At 47.3% G+C, this 21531-nt stretch overlaps 1 protein-coding gene and 1 pseudogene across 1 annotated transcript in view; one reads left to right on the top strand and one right to left on the bottom strand.

Moving 5' to 3' along the window:
- Positions 1-20803, bottom strand: part of MLXIP (MLX interacting protein) — a 60556-nt gene extending 39753 nt beyond the window's left edge. The window contains exon 1 of the mRNA XM_045041108.1: positions 20286-20803. Coding sequence (XP_044897043.1) covers positions 20286-20698 — 413 coding nt within the window. The 5' untranslated portion in view covers positions 20699-20803. The remainder of the gene's footprint in view (positions 1-20285) is intronic.
- On the top strand, positions 6304-9833 carry LOC101095687 (annotated as a pseudogene).
- Positions 20804-21531: the final 728 nt, after the last annotated feature.

The following is a 21531-nucleotide window of genomic DNA, read 5'->3' on the forward strand; positions in this document are numbered from 1 at the left end:
AGTGACTATGTATTTCCATACAATGAGGAGGAGAGCTGGAGAGGAACCTCCACAAAACTATTTCCATTTTGAAAAAGGGAAAAAGGGAATTTCCATCTCATAATTAATACAAAATAATATTCAGAGTTTACCATGTTGATTTAGGAGTTTTGTGAGGGGTTTTTTTTTTTTTTTTGGACACATTTCAAAAATAAGAATACATTGTAATTTTATTAAGAGTGTAATATCTTTGCCCTTTTTCATGGATGATTTCTATTATACACTCAAGTTAATCTGTCAACAACTTTCAGTGATGTAAATGGGTAATAATGGCTTAAGGTTATTCTGTAAAAAAAAGTTTACATGCACAGCACTATCTTACAACCCTCCAGGGCTTGTTATACAGAAGTAAAAATAATTCAAGACAGTTAATAAAAGTCTGCGTACTTGACTCGGAGTCTCTAGACCCTCACTAAGTTAATTACTCTTATTTTACACTCCATTTAACAAGTTACGCAAACCAGCAGAAAACGGGAGGCACCAGACAAACAGGGAGGGTAAGCGGCAAATCCAGTGCAGAGCAAGTAGCAGCCGAGAGCCCGGAGGAGACGATGATTAAAGATCTGAAAACTGACTCACAAGAGAGCCAAAGATGGTTGAGTAGAGAAGCAAATATACCTTTGCTGCACAAGAAGATCAGGAAGTGACTATAATGAAACAATAAATAATATTTGGAAACAGGTGTCTAGATAATTGAAAGCTACATACTCAGTACATTCAAGAAAGCCAGTCAAGATTATTATGTATTTGAGAGAGATTTCCACTTTTTATTAAAAATGGCTAATTTTGTTAGAGGTGATTAACAAAATAAACAATGGCAATCTGGAAAACTACTTTATTATCAAAGGAAGCTCTATGTGTTAAGAGAAGGGCAAATAACTAAGGTATTTTTGGAAACGTATTTTAATAGCTACCCAAGTTTCATGCCGTTCAGAGGACTGAACTAAAGAAGTAATTTAGATCCGCTGACGGATTCTTCTGTGCTCCTCAGAATGCACCATGTAGGTGGTTCCCAAGACCAACTCTGAGTAAGAACTAACCCTGTGGACAAGACCATTTTCTATCTGGCTCTGTCCATCACCTGTAATCTCCTGGCTTTGCACCTCCGTCTTGAGAAAAAGCACTTTAACTTGGCTGTCTGGGGCTCAGGTCTTTAAAAAAAATTTGTGTCATACCCTGCTTTTGTACTAAGCTTTTCAAATGCCACTCTGCAACCACACTGCATTTGGAGAGCTACCAGGTCATATGCAGAGAAACTAAGTTCCTGACTTGATGAGGAAATGGAGTCTGATCTTCTCAGCGCCAGGTGAGTTACCTCCACTACCACGTGAGTTCCTGCTGTCCGCACCCCTAAGGCTGGCATTTCCACAAAGACAGCTGGATATGACTAATCTGACCACACAAATGTGAAACTAAACGAGGGGTAGAAGCGAGCCAGTGCCACTTAAGTCAGCAGCAGAAAGAACCCAAACACGGAGTTCCTGCTCCCAGTCTGGACGGACTATGTTTGGGACTCCAGCCAGAGGAATTATTCACTCTTCAGATTAACTTGGTAGCTTGAGGTTAATGCATGACAGGGACAGATGCCAGGCCAAAAGGGCAGCCTGAAGGTCAGCCGGGTAGCAGTGACAGCAGATGGGTAGAGAAGGTGGTGTCCTGCACAAGGCAGGAGAGTGCCAAGTAAGGCTGAGGCCACAGGCAAGCAGCCTAATTCCTGGAGGCTCCATGCCAGGAGGCCATGATGGCTGTGACTCGGCTGGGGCCCAGGAGTGGCCTGGGATGCCCGCTGACCAGGAGGAAGCTGTCTATTCTGGAATGGTTAGCTAATCGCCTACGATGCTGCTGAGCCAAGAGGGCAAAGGCAAGCAGGTTCTCCCCTCTGGACCAGGCAGTCCTCCCGCCTCCCCCCAGGAACGTGGCTGAGGTGGAAGAAAAGCGGCCAGTCTCAGAGCAGTGAAGCGATTCAAACTGAATCAACTGGTGCTTTATTCAAAACAATGATGGCTTTGTCAGGAGACTGCAACAGGCCAACAAGAGCCAGCTGAAAAACCTGCCCTCCCCTCCTAATTTCTGCCCCCTAGTCCCCATGACTTTAAGACATCACACAAAAAAAGAGGGGAAAAAAGTACACACACAAACCAACAGCAGCCAACCCTTGTGATGCAACAGGGGCAGGCCAGCTGCCATTCAGAGATGACACATCACTGGAGCTGGCTGTTTTGCTGCCGTGGATCTCCTACCCAGGAGCCGGAACTCCTGGGACATAGCTGAGTCTCACTTACTGATATGTTTCCAGTGATCCCAGCCAACAGAGAACAAAGGGCTGAAACATCGTGTTTCTATAGTGCTGGTGGGTCAATGTTCCAGTCAATTTGGGAGGGCGGCATACCCAAGACCTCAGTTAGAGCTACCAGGCTCGAGTGGCTGCCCCTCGCGTTACAAGAGCCTGAAAGCTGCTACCCCAGGACCCTCTAGGGCAGGAAACAGAAAGAAATTCTCTCTGCAGGAAAGAACTTGGAGGGGGCTGGGGTGGAACCAGCAGATTATAGTATTTTTCACACCACACCCAGCCCTGCTCACTTCATCCGTATTTTACCAATCAGCAGCAATCATCTCAAGCATTGTACAAACACACCCATAGCTCCAAGGAGCCAGCCATAAGCACAAAAAAAGAGATAAGCAAACAAAGTTATGGGGCAAAAAGCAGCTGGCTACATACTGGCCAAGCCAGCTCAACTGCAATCAAGGGGTCTCTGGTAGGCTGCACTAAGAAGCAACTGTAGGAGTGAAGAGCCATGTCCTTTCTCCCTGGCCCCTATGGATTTTGCTAACGAGAGGATGTGTCCTATTTGGTGTTGAGCAAATCCTAGGAACTTCATCTAGCTGTCCTGCATTAACCTGTGAGCAGCTTTCAACTTACTGGAGAAAAAAAAACTGCACAGAAATTTTGAGATACTTAAATATCATTTAGACCACTTTGACTTCTTTATTGTAATCAAATACTTGGTCTTGTCAAAAGGATTCTAATAAAATGCTTTAGAGAAAAAAAAAAAAAAAAAAAGAAGCAACTGCAGGAAGACACGCATGCCACAGGTGAGTTTCCCCAGCACCACCTGCCTGCTGGTTCTCAGGTACCGCACAAGGACAACGTCAAGGACAAGAGAGAGGCTGAATTGATAACTGGGCCTTCTGCCAAGGTCTCTCATGAGGGAAAAAATTAAGAACTCCAAAGCTCAGGACTTGTCCAATGAATAGAGGACCAGCTTGAGGGAGTGCTAAGGAGGCTGGGGGCCAGGCCCTAGAGCTCTAAGCCAGAACGTGGCGGGTGGATGCGGATGCCACAAGGGGCAGCTTCCCCCTTCCTCTGAAGGGAGGGAGTCTTATGACTGATACAGTTTTTCAAACATAACTGAGGTCCTCATGTCTTCGACCAGCCCCTCCACCACACATTCAGCCAGCAGCACAGGGGTGGGCTAGATGGAACCACAGAAACCCCACAACCGATCAAACTGACATGTAAAGCTGCAGAGATCATCTCTGGACTTGATGTGAAAGTATTTCAATTGCTTTCCAGCGAGTTGAATCAGCTCTTCCTTCCATGAACCAAGTCATACCAGTATTTTCTTTTGTAATTCAAAGGAAATGCATCCACACAGCTCCCCATCACATGTGGTGCAGACTCACAGTTGGAATTATAACCTTTCATAACACTCAATGCTCTCCTTGCGTCCGGATCGACAAAAAGCTAAGGGACCGCATTCACCTGCTCACATCACTGCAAAGCGTAGCCTCGGGGGTCTGTCAACCAGCAGGCACAGCACAGACAGGCAAGCTAGGGCCTCAGTTCACGCGTGCACGCTGCCGATGGGTGTGTCAAACACCATCCACTGAGTTCCCTGCCCTTCTGCAGGCTGTAGGGACACACGTGAAAATGCAGGGAGCATTCCTATCAGCAGCCCAGGGCACAGAACAAAGGGTGCTTTTCAGCTGCGTACCTGCTCACCTCCTTCCTCCACACACCCCTTATCAAGGGTTGGCAGGGTGTGACAAAGAGGTGGGGTGCCTAATGTGGCAATCCCAATTGCCTCTTTTTTTCAAGAGTCCTGCTGAGAGATTCTCAGGGTTGATGGTTATTTCTGTCTGGAAGGAGAGGGAGAGGGAGCATTTTCAGAGAAAGCAGCCACCCTGCAGTATGGTAACAGAGATGAACAGAACAAGGGCACAGAAACACCTTAAAGTTACACAAAAAATACCATGAAATATTCTCAATAACCAAGAAAAAGGGATTAAATAAACAATAGTACATCCACACAATGAAACACCATTCAGCCACTAAAAAACATTGCAGATGAATATTTTGGGGCCTAAAAAGGTGTTCATAATCTACTAAATGAAAAAACATATATACTCATCATGACAAAAAAAAAAAAAAAAAGAAGAAGAAGAAAGAAAGAAAAACAAACAAAAAACCCACAAGGTCTGGAAGGATAAACACTAGGGAATTGACAGTGGTTATCTCTGGGTGTGGGATTTTTTTTCCTGGAAGGAGGCCTGGAAATACAGTCAAATTTTAAAAAGTGAGGTGTTAAGCCTAAAAGAATAACTCCCCAGCTTTTCAGGGAATGTATCTCAGCAGAAGCACTGCACCTCTAATAAATACAAATTCTATTTCAATCTGGCTTAGAAGCAGAAGTGATTGGCATTTAAGAACCATAAAGCTATTTGCCAATACCCTTATAGATCAGATCAAATATAGACGGAAATCTGAGAGCAGGAACAGGCTGAAGGGGGCAAGATGGCTACCCAAGCCGTACCTTCATGTGTGAATGTGTGTGTTGGGGAGAAGGTTCTAAAGGGGGTGCGTTTATTCTTTTCTTCACCACCTCAGATACACACATACACATGCACATATACACACTAATACTGGGGAAGGGAAGTAGGAGGCGTGTAATGGAAGGTCAAATGTGTAGGTCAGAAACTTTAAACAAAAGTACAGAGATAGGCCTCCTCAGTCTAACTTAAAGTTATAATTTTATTTCAACTATAACCAAATCAACTTATAGTTAAATTATCCCTTTCATCTGCTCCAGACTCCCCCTATGAAAACAGCCCCACCCCAACAAAGTATGGTGAATTTAAGGGGTGTAGTCTGAGATAGACTATAAAGCTAAGAATAACTTCTAGTCCAAGAATTTCACAAAATGGAGAATCGTTCCTCTATCTCCCAGATAAGATCATTTAAAATAATTGCCCAAGCTCCTCCTAACTCAAAGTGAACTGTCTACTAGATGCATATGTACCTCTGGGGTTTAACAGGCAGTCTTAGATTTTATATTCATTTATATTTTTATGGTCCTGTGACTTTAAACACAGCACAGGGCAGAAAGTACACAGTAAGAGCTAGAACACTAAAAATACTTCCCTTGTGCCAGAAGCTGACCTGTGGCAAACAGCACAACACAATCCTTCATCCAAGACTCGCTTTTAAACTAGATTTAACCTAGCCTAAACCCATCTCCCCAGAATAACTAATACTTGAACTCAGACATGAAACTATAAATTGAAGCAAAATTTAAAAGTGGAGCTCACATATTAGTTCAGATTTCTTCCAATTCTTCAGATATGCCCAATCTCGTTAACACTGGGCTCACATTCCCAAACACCAAGAATCACGTGAAGCTGAGTGAGGTGCCCACCCTTAGACCCAGCAAACATCCCACCACTCCCTATGGCCTTTCCATCCATCACTCAGGCCACACCAACTGCAGTTTTATGTTTACATGGTTTTTCACAATAAAAAACATTTCTCTGGAACCATGACTTTATCAAAATGAGGAAAATACATGTTACACATGGCTCATTCACTTCCTGGCCCTTGTGGACACTTGTGTTTGTAGTCCCTGACTCATACAACGTTAACAGGAAAAAAGGTCTTAACAGGATAATCTCAGAGACGGTGATCTGGCAAGCTAGAGGGCAAGCTGGAGAGGCAGGCCATTTCCCCAACCATTCTCTCATTTACTATATACAGAAGAGACAGAAGATAGCAAATTATGAAATTTCTAGACACTGACATTTTTAGATCTTGCAGAGCATGTAGTCCAGCGCTTCCCAAGTCAGGCTTCCTAAAGAAAATGCTGAAAACCAGAAGCGTTTTAAGGACTTGTTTAAATGACAGCTCTATTGTGATACAATCTCCATGCCATGAAATTTTCCCTTTAAGAGTGTTCACGGGGGTAGCCAAAGATACGGGGCCGCTTGGCCACAGGATGTAGCGCGGGGGACTGCGGGCCCCGGCAGAGCCTGTCCACAGGCCTGTTTACCATTACAGGGAGGTCTCTGCCCCCTGGGGCTGACACCCCCCCCAATCTTTCCCCAGGCTGAAGCTGCAGGGTATTGAGGTACCAGCCAGATGTCTTCTCACAAAGGTTCTGGGGTGGCACAGGGCAATGCAGCTCCTGCCAGTGACAGGGAAATGGACACACTGGAGCTGGCGCAACTGGGACCCCTGCTAGAAGAAAAGGCAAACGAGTAACTGTCAACCCAGCCGAGACTGAAGGAGAGCAAGCACACCCAGCACCCCAGGAGGAGGAGGAGGAGGAGGAGGAGGAGCGGGTATAGACCCTTCCCCTGCAAGCTGACCACGCCATGGAGAAGATGCAGAGGAGTTTGTGCAGAAGGTCTGGGAAGGATGCTAGAGGGTCATCCCATATGTCCCAGCCCGGCCTAGGACAACGACTCCTTGCTACATGGCCATGGACCACCCGTGCCCTCCTGCCAGGTTTGCTTCAAGAGCATTTCCCGCATCCGTATAGAAACTGGCAACATCTGGACCCATCTGCTTGGTTTTGTGCTGTTTTTCTTTTTGGGAATCTTGACTGTGCTCAGACCAAATATGTACTTCATGGCCCCTCTGCCAGAGAAGGTGATTTATGGGATGTTCTTTTTGGGTGCAGTGCTCTGTCTCAGCTTCTCCTGGCCCTTTCACGCCGTCTATTGTCATTCAGAGAAAGTCTCTCAGACTTTTTCCAAACTGGGTTATTCAGGGATTGCTCTACTGATTATGGGCAGCTTTGTCCCCTGGCTCTATTACTCCTTCTACTGCTCCCCACAGCCACGGCTCATCCACCTCTCCATCATCTGTGTCCTGGTCATTCCTGCCATCATTGCAGCACAGCAGGACTGGTGGGCCACTCCTAAGCACTGGCAGACAACAGCGGGAGTGTTCCCGGGACTTGGTTTGAGCGGTGTTGTGGCCACCATGCACTTCACTATTGCTCAGGGCTTTGTCAAGGCCACCACAGTGGGCCAGATGGGCAGCTTCTTCTTCATGGCCGTGATGTATGTCACCGGAGCTGGCCTCTAGGCTGCTCAAATTCCTGAATGCTCCTTTCCTGGAAAATGTGACATATGGTTTCAGTCTCATCAGATTTTCCACGTCCTGGTGGTGGCAGCAGCCTCTGTCCACTTCTACGGGGTCTCCAACCTTCGAGAATTCCGTTATGGCCTAGAGGGGGGCTGTACTGAGACTCCTTTCTCTGAGCCTTCCCACCTGAGGGGTGGAGGAGGAACTTGCCAAGTGCTTTTAAAAATAACTTCTTTGTTGACACGAGAGGAAGAGTCTGAGTTGCCTGTTTCTAGAAGAAACCTCTTAGAGAATTCAGTACGAACCAAACTTCAGCCCACTTCCATATCCACTGGGCGATAAACTACCCATTTCCCTAGCTGAGAAGGATGGGGAGGGTCCAAATCAGACATGCCCCGCCTCAGCAGTCCCCCTCGTTGGCAAGGGGGGACCGTCCCCTCACAGAGACAGCACTTCGAAGCTCATGTTCAGGTTTGACCCCTCCTCCAGCCATTTTGGGAAAGAACGATGGAATGGGACTCGTCAGAAATCCTGTTTCCAGAAGAAAATGTCCCTTCCTTACCCCCATCCTTACTTTGTTATCTGGCTTATAACAGGCCATCCATTTTTGTAGCACACTTCTCAAAAACAGTTAGAACCTGGTCCCATCTTTCTAGGGCCTGGATCTGCTCTTACAGCAGGAAGAACACAGCCACCAACTTTTACATAGCCCGGCTGATCATGGAAGTGTGTTCAGGCTTCCATGACTTTTAATTTTCTTTTAGCCTGACTTTTAATTTTCTTTTCCTTGGCACGGTCATGTAAAATTAAAATGGGGAAAGATATTCAATACTTAATACTAAGCTTTAAAAAGAAACCTGCTATCATTGCTATGTATCTTGATGCAAAGACTATAATGATAATAAAAGAAAGTACAGAAGACACTTGGCATTCAAACAAAAAAATAAGTAAGTAAACAAACAAATAAAAATAAAAGTGTTCACTGGGGTGCCTGGCTGGCTGAGTTGGTGGAGTGTGAGACTCGTGATCTCGGGGTAGCGAGTTCAAGTCCCACGTTGGGTGTAGAGATTATTTAAAAGTAAAATCTTAAAAATTAAAAAACAAAATACAATAAATGTGTTCATTGGTTTTTAGTACATGCACCAAGTTGATGATCACATCATCATTCTCTAATTTGGGAACATGCTCATTACTCCTTCAAAAACCTTACACCCGTTAGCTGTGAGGATCCATTCTTCCATCTCCATGGCAACAACTACTCCGCTCCTCTGTTTCATGAATTTACCTGCACATTTCAGATAAATGGGATCGCAACAGGTGGTCCTTTGTGTCTTGCTTCCTAGGATAACGTTTTTAAGGCCCATGCATGTTGTAGCATATGTTGGAATTTCATTCCAAAAGTTGTCTTCAATATTTTTAAAAGTATTTATTTGCCCATGAATAAAGTCATGGTGGTCATTCTTTAAATAAACACATTTTTTCTCATTTTGTAAACAACAGAAAAAAATTCAAATATATAGAAAAATTGAAAAGTTATGTGGTACACACCCATGAACCCACAACCTGGATGCGACAAATAACACTTCGGCATATTTACTACAACACAAATTCATCCATTCATCCATCTATCTTACTTATTTTTAAGCAGTGGTTCTCAAAGTGAGCTGGAGAGCCTGGGAGTCTCTGAGGACCTTCTGGGGGTCTACGATGGCAAAACTATTTTCAAAATAATACTAAGGGGCTATTTTCCTTTTTCCATTTCCACTCTCTCAAGAGTGAATGGGGACATTCTGCAGACGTGTGACACCGCGGCCGAAGAAAGTAGAGGTGAACATCCAGCTGTCTTCCAACCAAACATCAGCTGAACAGCAGACAAGATCTGCAAGTGTGGAGAACAATGCCACTCTGCTCAGTTTTGCAGAAAACAATCATTTTCTACAAAAATGTTATTTATGTTAACACCTAACGGGTTTATTATTTTTGTCAGTGCTTTAGCAAATATTTTTAAATTCTCTGTTTTCATTTCTAGCATGGTAAACGTCAACAGATATAATCCACACAATCAAAAGCTCTCTGGGCTTTCCAATATTTAAGAGCACAAAGGGGTCCTGAGACCAAAAGGTTTGAGGGCCGCTATTTTCAAGCATTTCAGAGTAAGATGCAGACATCTATATGCTTCGTCCCTAACACACCAGCATGCATAACACGTCAGCCAGAGTTCAACATTGGTCAATAGTTCCTTTTGTTTTTGGTAAGATTTACACATAATAAAACGTACAAATTTTAAGTGTACCGTTCTCGTTCAATGAGTTCTGACAAATGTATGTGCAATCCCCTATCCAGATTACCCCCATCGTGGAAAATTCTCTTGTGCCTCTTTCCAGTCAGTTCCCACTCCAACCTCCTTCAGAAGCAAGCAGTGGTGTGATGCTTTTTCACCTTAGTTTCACCTATTCTAGAACTTCATGTAAATGAAATCATATCTGTTCTTCAGAGGAAGGGTTATTTAATTCAACATAATGTTTCTGAGGTTCATCGTGTTTTTGCACATACCAGTAATTTGACCTTTTTTTATTGCTGAATGCAAATCGTTTCTACAATAATCTCTCTCAAAAACATAAGGGCCATCGAAGATAAATAAGGTTGGTAACCATGCCTCTAGTCTAAGCTCAATCCCAGCCCCTGCCTTCCCCCCCCCCCCCCCCCCCCCCCCCAGTTAGAGACACAGTGGCAGGGAGGAGCTAGCCAGCGGCACCACCGTCCCGGAGCGCCAGCCCAATCACCCTTCTACCACGGTTCCTGCCATTTCCTATTCTCACCTGAGAAGAAAGTTTCCATCTCAATCTGGAAGAGAAGTTTATTACAGGAAATGGAAAATCAATACCAGATGACGAAGGTACTAGGCTTCCCTCAAAAACACGTCGGTCAATGAACGGATACACAGACGTGGTGTGTTAATACACGGGACACTATTCAGCAAGCGCGAGGAAGAAAATACAGATAGATATATACTGCCACATGGATAAACCTTGGAAACAGGATTCTAAGTGAAAAAAGCCAGACGTAAAAGGCTGCACACAGTATGGTTCCATTTATATGAAATGTCTGGGAAAGGCAAATCTAGAGACACGGAAAGCAGATCCGTGCGTGTCTGAGGCTAAGGTGGAAACTGGGATCAAACGTAAAAGGACCGGAAAGACCTCAGCGGGGGGGGGGGGGGGGGGGGGGGGGGGACGGAATCTAGTTCTGAAACTGGATTGGGATAATGACTGCACAACCAACAAATCGATAAACTGTATACTTAAGATGACTGCAATGTATGTATGGTATATAAATTATACTTCAGTAACGTTGCTAAAAAATAACAACAAAAACTTGTCTGTGCAAGTAGATAAGAGTCCTGCTCCAAGGCAGAGAAAGACCTGTTTAATAATTCAAAGAACAAAGGAGGCATTTTAAAAGACCCTACTTGCTACTCAACTAGAAAAGAGTCATGTAAAATAGCAAAGTAATAAATCATATGTTGTTTTAAGAATCCATTGAAAGTCTTTCATTTTAATAAATAAAAGGGATTTATAAATTAACTTCCTCTAAAAGGCTCCGTATCAAGCTATGAGGGCAGGTCCCAAAGGCTCATCAGGAGACGAGGTGGTCCACTGGCAAATGGGCCAGTTACCCATCAGCACGGGACAAAGTGCCTTAGGTTGCTCTTTTAGAAGCTCGAATATTGGGTAAATTTTAATCTAAAAAACTAAGTTAATTCCCCTACTTTCTTCGTAAGAAGCTATTTTTTGTCTTGATGGCCAAGTTTGTCTCATGGTGACAAACCAAAAGAGGGCACCTTCTTGCCTACGCCCACAAGCCACAGAGGGAAGGAACTGTAACAAGCGTTCAGAACGGATCCTCCTACTCCCAGAATTTTCCTCAACAGCAAAGCCATGCTACCTAAACCTCATGGTTTCCCTCTTCAGTGCAACTAAAACTCCCAAACCTCTGTTTCTACCTGTAGCCTGGTTCTCTCTGCTGTCTCTTTATGAGCTCTCACTGCTTAGCTCTCTACTCAGATTCTTTACGTCCACTTCTGAGACTCAAAAGCAAGCAGAAAGGAATCCTGTTTCTGGAACTGTTTTTTTCCAGATCTTGGACACCTTCCTGGAGCTACGCTTCTACACTGCCCCTTTCCAGAAGATTTTTCTGGTGATGCAGTCCAACCCCAAACACATGAAGAATGCTAGATTTGGAAAAGCTCCTTTAGGGCATGTAGATCAGGCAATATTCCTCTACCACAACCAGACCCAACTGAGCAAAAACATCTTTTGGGATACACGACAGCATGTATTTCGCAGGAAAAAAACACTACCTTCCAAATGCCAGCTCAAAAGTCCAGAGTCTCTCCTCCACATCTGACCCCCTCGAGAGGCACGGTAGAGGTCTGGGAGGCGAGACGGAGCACAGTGTGGTCAAGGCTACGAGAGGACCTCGCCGGACAACTGCAGTGCCCCTTACACTGACAGTCCCCTCGCAGCCCCCTCTTGGGGAAGCTGCCCCTCCCACAGCTCCAGTCACAGGGTACCCACAGCAGACAAGCTTAGTGCACAGCACAGCGGTGTCCCCAGCACACCTGCCACTGCAGTTGACGGGGCCTTCCTCAGCTTCCTCATTTCAGTAACGGCCCCCGTGGTTCAGGCCCAAACCTCCCAGTCATTGCAGATTCTTGTCTTTCTTTAATCCTCCAGGCCCAGTCCACCGGCACGTCCAAAACCCACCCTGAATCCATCCGCTTCTCTCCACCTCCACTGCTGCCATTCTAGCCTGAGAAAGGCCCAACCGCCTCCCAAGTGGTACCCCAGCTTCTACTCTTGCCTCCTATCAACTAGTCTCCACAGAGCAGCCTCGACAAGCTATATTCCCCAGGGCGGCGAGCACAAGATCCCACCTTGTCACCAACAAGGCCCCTTGCCTCTTGAGTCTCACCTTCTACCACTCACCTTGCCCTCAACATTCTAGCCACACTGGCCTTCCTTCTAGCCCCGCAACGTGCCAAGTTCATTCCACCTTGGGCCTTTGCCTCGGGCTCTTCTGCAGCCCGGAATGCCTATCCTGCCTGGCTCCCACTCACCACTCAGGTTTCAGCTCAACCTAAAATGTCACCTCCTCAGAAGACTTCTCTGACCAGCAAGATAAAGTATCTTCCTCCCATCCCCCTATCACTTTCCTTCTTTCATCCTGTTTTATGGTCTTCACTGCACCAACAATATAAATCTGATTTGCTTACCGATTCCCTTTGTTAGAATATAAACTCCATGCGGGGAGATGACTCATGTTCCTTGTTTACTACTGTATCTTCAAGCCTACAGCTGTGTCTGGCACCCAACAGAGGCCTGATTAATAACTTCTAGAAGGAAAGAGCCAGACTCATGCTCTGCGGCCTGTGAGGTTCTACTCAGAGAGGAAGGGGACAGCTAGTCTCCCCCCTACTCCCAAACATTTTAATTGGAGGCTATGGGGCTAACTTAGGCAACTGGCAAAGAGCACTGATGGTAGCAGGAAGCTCTAAGCAAGGTCTGAATGTGAAACACAGGCCGTGGGTGAGCTCTGGTCAGGCAGATGCAGAAGCTCCTCTAAGCAGAAGTTTTATTTTTTCATGTTTATTTATTTATTTTTGAGAAAGAGAGAGGAAGAGTAAGAATCCCAAGCAGACTCCACACTGTCGGCACAGAGCCTGACCGGGGCTCAAACTCACAAACCATGAGGTCCTGAACTGAGCCGAAATCAAGAGTCAGACACTTCACCGACTGAGCCCCCTAGGCACCCCTGAGCAAAAGCTTTGACACAGAGAAGAAACAGGGCTGCAGGTAAGCGAGCCAGCTGGCAGTGGGCTAAGCAAGACTGCAAGGAAACCAGGCTGAAAACAGGCTGAGAGAAGAGCCGAGTCACTTCACAGGGATGAAGCGGGAAGAAGGACAAGCCCCCGCCCTGGGGCGGAGGACCCAGAGCGGCCGGGAACCCAACTCTAGTCCGCACTAGTTCAAGCAATGCTAGGAACCCTGGGATCATCATGAGGTTACCAGCACCCTTCCCAATCCTTGCAATAAACCCGTATCACACGGGGAAGCACAAGAGGGTCCCTGATCCATGCAGCTGGAAGAGTTCTGCCTACATAAAACACAAGTCCTGAGGCCTGGAATTCTAACCATAGACGGAATTCCAACAAAAGATGGAAAATATCATCTAAGATATTTGCTGTCTGCACTGCACATATTCTACCCAAGAAAATGGGAGCTCACACTGAATTCTTCATCATTGTATGAATCCTTAAAAATAAGTAAAATCGGGGCACCTGGGTGGCTCAGTCAGGTGAGTCCAACTCTTGATTTCGGCTCCGGTAATGGTCCTAGGGTCATGGGATCGAGCCCTGTGTTGGGCTACATGCTGAGTGGAACCTGCTTAAGATTCTCTCCCTCTCTCTCTCTAATTAAAAAAAAAAAAGTAAAATTAGCTTTCTATAATATCCTATCCTATCAATTATAGTGGGGACTAAGGCTAAGACCCATTCTACAGACTTCTCCTTATATAACAAGGACCCTCCTATCACTAGATCCCCTGAACTGCCACCTACTACACCAGCATTAAATTGATAGAACTCGAGAATGGGCTGCTATGTGTTCCTGTGGTTAAGGAAGAGCTAAAAATGCCTTTTTATAGCTGAGTCGTGTGTTTCAAAACATGACCTCAAGAAACACTTCAAACCAGGCTGTACGGCTGCTATAATAAATGACCACAAAAGTGAGTGGCTTAAAACACCACCTATTTAGGGGTGCCTGGGTGGCCCAGTCAGTTAGGCACCCAACTCTTGATTTCGGTCAGGTCATGATCACACAGTTCATGGGATCGAGCCCCACGTCGGGCTCTGTGCTGACAGCATGAAGCCTGCTTAGGATCCTCTCTTTCTCCTTCTCTTTCTCTTGTGCTCCTCCCCTGCACATATGTGTATGTGTCTGCATGTGTGCCCACGCTCGCTCGCTCGCTCGCTCGCTCTCAAAACGAACAACCAACCAACAACAACAAAAAAAGAACACCACCTATTTATTACCTTAGAGTTCTGGGGGTCAGAAGTCTGACGTGGGTCTCACTAGGCTAAAAATCAAGATGTCAGCAAGGCTGGGTTCCCTCTGAAGCTCTAGGGCAGAATGTATTTGCCCGCCTTTTCCAGCGCCTGGAGGCACCCACATTCCTTAGCACACTGCCCCTCCTCCATCTTCAGAGCCAGCAACATCAGGCCAGGATTTCTCCTGCTGATCTCTGTCTGCTTCTCTCTGATTTCCTCTCCTATTTTTATGGACCTCGGTGATTACTGTGGGCCCACCCAGAAAATCCAAAATAATCTCCTCATTTTAGAGGTAGGTGATTAATGGGGTGCCTGGCTGGGTCAGTTTGTAGACCATGCCACTCTTGATCTCGGGGCCATGAGTCTGAGCCCCACATCGGGTGTGGAGCCTACTTTAAAAAATCAATCAATCCATCAATAATTTATAAACAAACAAACAAACAAATAAAGGTAGCTGATTAGCAACCTTGATTCCTCTTTACCATGTAACCCAGCGTATTCACAGGTTCTGGGGATTAGGACATGGATCTTGGGGGAGGAGGGGGGAGGGAGAGGGGTCATTAATCTGCCACAACAGTCCAAATGAGTCACAATACAAATGCCATTCAATGAAAGCATTCACCCTATTGTCCCCCTCCATACCAACATCCCCTAAAGCCCTGTTCCACAGAGTTTGTGTTTGTCTTTGCACAAGTGAAGATAAATAGGTTCACCAAGGACAAGTTTATGATGTTGGCTTCCAAGTACCTGAACTTCCCTTTTCAATCGCACATGTATTTCTTAATCACCCAGCATGTACCAGACACTGTTAGGATCTGTGGGAAAGTCAAAGATAGCATGAAGCGTGTCAAGTCAGGTCTATGTAATGATTTGAGGCAGAATCGATAAGGGTCATGGATTTACAAAGGAATGTGGCGTCCATTCCCTTTGGGAGGCCTTGCTAGGGCAACAGTGCTTGAGCTGGGTCTTGAAGGAAGGGCAGGACTTCATGGGTGATGAAGAGCGTGGAGCCTGGAAAGGCACGGAGCAGCCCAAGGCATTTCTTTTCCCCACCTTGGTTTCCCCAGGCCTTACTTTAGAAGGACTGGCACTTTCACCTCCTATAGAACCACAGGCTTTTGTGAACAGATGCGGGAGGCAACTTTTCAGCTCCAGAGTCACTGCCTTGGACAAGGTGCCTCAACTCAGCAACAGGACTAATTAACTCCCAAACTTGGGGTGGGGGTTGTTTTTTTTAATATGAAACATGAGGATTCCACCCCCCTCCCCCCCCACACACACACCTAAGAAGGGTATTGTGAGAGTTGCTTAAGATCATGTAAAGAGAATCCAGGACATAGTAGTGTGTGAATTCTCGTCTTCTTCCACCCTAGCAAACAACCTCGAACCTCATTTCTCAGGCGTTTCCCAACTGTACAGCCTTTCTTCATCCTTCCATCAGGATGGCAATTAGCAAATCAGCCTCTACACGAAAAGGAAATATGCTCCTAGACTACTAATGGAAGAAGACAGAAAAGGAATATGGAGCTTCCTGCTGGGGAATACGGTCCATAACTGCTGACAGTTAACATGGGGAAGGGGAGGTAAGTATTAAACCCTGATGTCAGGAGAAAGTATCCACACTGATAGCAATTATATAAACTCTCAATCTCAGTGCCGCCATCAGAACTGGTTCACGTTTTTTATTGCAGACCTTGCTAATTATTCTACCACTGCCTGTTTTATCTGCCCCCCACCCCTAGTTCATGAGCTCATCAAGGACAGACACTGCCTTTGTCATCTCTGTAGCCCTCATTCCCACCTCAGTGCACGCCCCGCAGCGCACACTATATAATGATCAAAAACTGAAAAAAGTGCAAAAGAAGAAAACCTGTTTATCTTCGGCGTGGTTGCAGAGTAGTAAATTTAGTCATTTGTGTGAACGGTTCTCATTTACAACTGGTTACCACCCCTAGCATTAGAAAGTACCTCTACTGAAAACTTAAAATTTGGAGGTCACCGTGCTCTAAACTTTTAATCCTTGCTACTCCTTAAATCTGGCAGAGATTGCCACTCTGGGTTAGGAACAGAGAGTTTCTATACAGAGTACACATACACAGGGGTACGTTTTAGGAATTTGTATCCCAAGGCTATCTTACAGGTCTGAATTAAAGGTCTCTTCAGATATCCATTTAAGCAGAAACCCACTGTCCAGAAAGCTACTGCTTATCCCTAAATACATAAAGACAACATCTCTAACCCTTCAGAAACATTCACACCTAGGCTCCCCAATAAATAAAGAGTTACATAAAAAGGTAGAGAAGTGAAACCAAAACCAACCACAAAAAGCTATCTACTAGATGTGCTCAGAATCTGTGTGGGTGAGTTACATGTGTGACATTCCTTAAAATGCTAAGAGGGCAAGAACCATGAACTATGTTCTAGAGTACATAGCTCCATTGTGGAGCGTGGAAACCATACACAAAGCAAGAATGTGTCTATTTAGTATTTGTCAAGCAAGCATTTGAAAGCCACACTAAAATACCCCAGTGAGATACGTTAGTTCCTTCCGTTTACAGAGGAGGAATCTTGTCCTCAGCTGGGTGAGGACACAGAATTGGATTCAGCCTGCGAAGCCTTCTCTTGCCTCCTACTGGACACATTCACAGACATTATCTCAGTTATCCTCACCTCCACCCTGCAGGGGAGTTTTACTCTCCCCATTTTATAGTGGCAGACAGGAAGGCTTTGAAAAGGTAAACCATGGGTGCTTTTCCCCCATCATCTATCACCTAAGTTTGCCTTGGGGAAAGGCAACTTCTTCCCCTCCAAAATGTCCCAGTAATTGAGCACACACCGTAGGACCAAATCAAGATGCTCTGCTACAGGGCTAGCATCACAGAGCGGGAAGGACATGGATTCTAAGGCCAGATGCACGGAGCTGGAATCACCTCGGCACTGTTACTTGCCCAGGAGGGTCACTGGGCACACTCACACACAGTCCCCACTCCTCCAACACCCTATTCCCCCACCCAAAGTCAGTCTCGCCAAAGACTTTTTAAGGGTTCAAGACTTTGCATGTTCAGGAACAGATCATATTCAGAATCCCTGGACCACTTCACAGGACTGGGGAAAAAATAACCACAGCTTCCCCTGTGCTTAGTTCCTCCCCCAAAGAGCTGCTGAACCTCATCTGGAAACAGCTGGGAGACAGCAGTTAACAGGAAACCAAAAAAAAAAAAAAAAAAAAAAAAGGCAGCACAGAGTGTACCAGGGAGAGTTAGGCAGCTAGAACCAAGAGGCCAGGGAACAGACAGGAAGCTGAGGTTAGAAAGAGCCTAGGCCAGAAACAGTCTTGCAGGAGAGGAGGCCCCACTGTCCTTCCTCTAGGCCCAAGAAGGAAAAAACCCGGAAAACAGTGGCGAGGGCTGGAACCCCACAGAAAGGGAAGTCAGACCACCAGTGGTGAGATCAAGTGTGCTTCCCTCCCTACCCCCATCTCAACCCTCCTTCTCTGAGAGCCAGCTAGTGGTCATAATAGGACAGCTGAGGTCAGAAACTCACTTCTGTTCTGCTGCTTTCTGTGCCAGAGGCTACAGCCCAGACAACTGGTTTTGAGTCATTCCTCTGTCAATCTGTATCACGGTTCCACACTGCCAACTGAACTCAGGGGCAGTCGCATCAGCCTCACACGGAGAGACAAAGAGTATCTTCATGAGAAATTACTAGGCAGATACCCACTGGAGGCTTGCAGCGGCAGGACTTGAGCACAGAGAACTACAGCAAAGCGAGAGAGCCAGCGGGGCTGGAGGTCTTGAAGAGCAAGGTAAGGGTGCATTTGGCAATCAAGAAACTTAATTGAGCAATGGCTAGTTGCCAAAATATTTTTGAAAGAAGTGGGGGAAAAATGCCATTACTAAAATTCTTTGGTGTTATTTAATAATAAGCCTGTGGGTTATCCAAACTGAGGGCAAAGGGAAGTCTGGTTTATTTTTCCTTTAGCAGAGATTAGGTGAGATCTTTCTACCCCATGGCTCCTGCTACATAATCATCCCTTCTCTCCCTGTACACGAAGAAGTTTATATTAAAATAAAGAAAAGGATTAAGTTCTCTTAATAAAACACATTCCTGTCTTTCCCTTATAGTTTTGTTTGAAAAGGCTCTTGTGGTGTATGCTACAATCTAGGTGGGTCTGATTCCAATGAAGTGCTCAAATTTTAAGACTGAGTAAGCAGGGCTGCAATCTCAATTCCAATTTCAATTCCAAAAAAAAAAAAAAAAAAGAACATCTTCACGGGCTCAGTGCCAGCTCAAACTGGCAAGACCAGAGAATCAGAGCAGAGCCTAACCAATATGCCACGCAAGGGGGATGGGAGGAGAGCTATGGGTAATGCACTGCAGCCATGTGGCAAACAAACCACCAGGGAAACCTTCAAGAGAGGAAATGGGGGGGGGGGGGCGGGGGGTTTGTTTCAGGAACATAACAAAGGAACAAGTTGACTAATCATTTATTCCAGTGGGGGAAAATGCCACCCGGAGCCATGTTTTGACTTCAGGTAAATGTGTAATGTTTTAACTTGGGTATATCTGGGTTTAAAGGCTCTCCCAAAAAACAACAACAACAAGGAGTGGGGGGAATGTACCTATTTTTCTTTACGCTGTTTCTGGAGTCTCCAAGAAAACTTTTCCTGTGCCGCCTGCCACAGAGCAGACCTAAGACAGCCCAAGCCAGTCCAGTTACTGATGCGATCACCCCCACTCAGCAGAGATCCTATCATGAGCTTGGTGCAGGACTGACTGCTCTGCACTGCAGATGGCCCCGAGAAGTTCTGTCGCTGAGGCAGAAGTCGCTGGGCACAAATACCTAACACGCGCACCAAAGAAGGAGGAGAGAGTGGAAAGACAGTTTATCTCATGAGGGCCAGGTATATCTGTGACTTAGAAAAAAGGGATCTCTGCCCAGAGCTGGGTCCACATGTCAGGATGGTGTCTGGGATGCCTGCCCTCAACAATGCCATCTCCATATAGTGTTTCAGGGCTGACCACAGAACCTTCCAACTTGCCAGGAGGGCAGACTGCACCTCCAACAGCTGTGGTTCCAAAAGTCAACCTAGGAAGCACCCAGTCTGGCTGCTAAGGTGGGAGAGGGTGTCCCAATAAAGTGGATGTGAGAAGACCCAGCCTCCCTCTGCTGGGACAATAAGAAAAGTAAGCTAACATTTACGGAGCATCTACCTACGTGTCAGGCAGTGGGATAAAAGCACTACCTATCCCCTTCCATCCCTAAAATAGCCGATGGAGGCTGATATTACTGTCATCCCCTCTTCATAAAGGAGGAAGCAGGCTCCAGGATTTTATACAACCATTAAAGACTGGAACCAGCACTTAAGCCACCCCTGGACAGGTGCTCCGAACCACTACTCGGTACTGCCGGAAGCACACAAAGCGTTTGGGGGAAAGGGTGGAGAGTCGAGTAACACAAGGTGCAGCCTGTATTTGCAGCTTTTTCGTGTCCAAAATCGGTGGCCTGGGGACACTGGAGGGGAGGGCCTGGATGGAGAACGTGAAGCCGGAAGAACGCAAGCCCTGCTGGCAGGGGAGGAGGCCAGGACACGGACCCCTCTCGCTACCACGGAGGATCCCAGACCCATTAACACTCCCAAAGGGACAAGAGCCAATAGGAATGCGTGCAGCCCCGGGGTCCTCGGGCGGTCGAGCCCTCCGCGCTGGTTTTGTCAAACTAGGAAGCTCCACTCGAGAGGTGGGGCCGGCCCGGGGTCGCCGGGTCCCTACCTGTAGGCCAGAGTCATGCACTCGAAGAGTTTGGTGAGCGAGGCGTCGATGGACAGGTGGCAGGAGCTGGTCTTGCCGAAGCTGTAGGTCTGGCACGTCTGCTTGTTGACCGTGTCGAAATCGTAGCCCTTCTTGGGCGGGTGCTCGCGGTGCGGCGACGACACCATGAAGTGGCCGCTGTGGATGATCTGCTGGCGGCGCGGAGGCTCCTCGCGGCCAGGCCCGGCCCTGGGCGGCGGCGGCGCGGCGCTCGCGTGGGCCCGGGCCGGGGTGGCCGAAGCGCAGGCGGGCGGCGGGGACGGCTCATCCGTGTCCGAGTCGTCGTCGTCCTCAGGCACCTGAGGCTTGAGCAGCACCGGGCGGCCCCGACTGCGGGGCCGGCGCGGGGAACACATGAAGACGTCGGCGGCCATGGGGGGTGCCGGCCGGGGGCATCCCCCGGGGCTCGGGGCGACGCGAACGAGCGAAGCAGACGGGGCGCCGGCCCGGCCCGCGCGCGGACTGTCCGCGAGCGCGCGGCGGGACTAGAGGGGGAGGGCGCGGGGCGGGCCGACTGGGCAGACTCGGCGCCGGCCCAGGCGTGACGTCACCGGCGCGTCTCGGCCAATCGGCTGCCCGCGTCGGCCTCTTAAAGGTGCAGGGGAACCTTTCCGTATCCAGGCGGACAAAAAAGCAGGGGGGTGGGGCGGGGAGGAAGGTTGCCGGAAGCCACGCCTTGATGCCCCGCCCCTCGCTGTCCCCACCCTCTCCGGGCTGCCTGAGATGCTGTGGGAAGCAGTGGCCAGGGGATGCCACTCGCAAGTGTCCTAGCCTTGGAGAGGCGTTGGACAAGTGGTGCTGTGCCGACCCCGCCCCACGGTCCGGGGAATCGCGCTGTGGGCGGGGCCGGGGCTCCACGTGGTGGGTGGAGGTGGGGCTCCTTCCCCCTCCCCCTCGCTGGCTGGCTCGGCCGGGCCTGTAACTGAGTCCTGGCAGCAAATCCCTTGTGTTGCTGGGCGCGTTGGTTATTGTCCCCATTTTATTGATGAGAAGACTTGAGTCTCTGATACCAAAGGCATTTTTCTAAAGCAGAAACCAGATCAAGAACGCTTCTCACCTAAACCTCATACCCACAGAGGTGGAAACTGGCTCCGCCAAGTTAAGGTGCTTTCCAAAAAGGCATCACGGTTAGTACGAGGCAGAGCCACCAGCTCCTTTAACTAGGTCTCAAAATACTGTCGTTATTGTTAAGATCTCAAATTTAGAG

The sequence above is a fragment of the Felis catus genome, chromosome D3, assembly GCF_018350175.1.
Source record: "Felis catus isolate Fca126 chromosome D3, F.catus_Fca126_mat1.0, whole genome shotgun sequence".
Lineage (NCBI taxonomy): Eukaryota > Metazoa > Chordata > Mammalia > Carnivora > Felidae > Felis > Felis catus.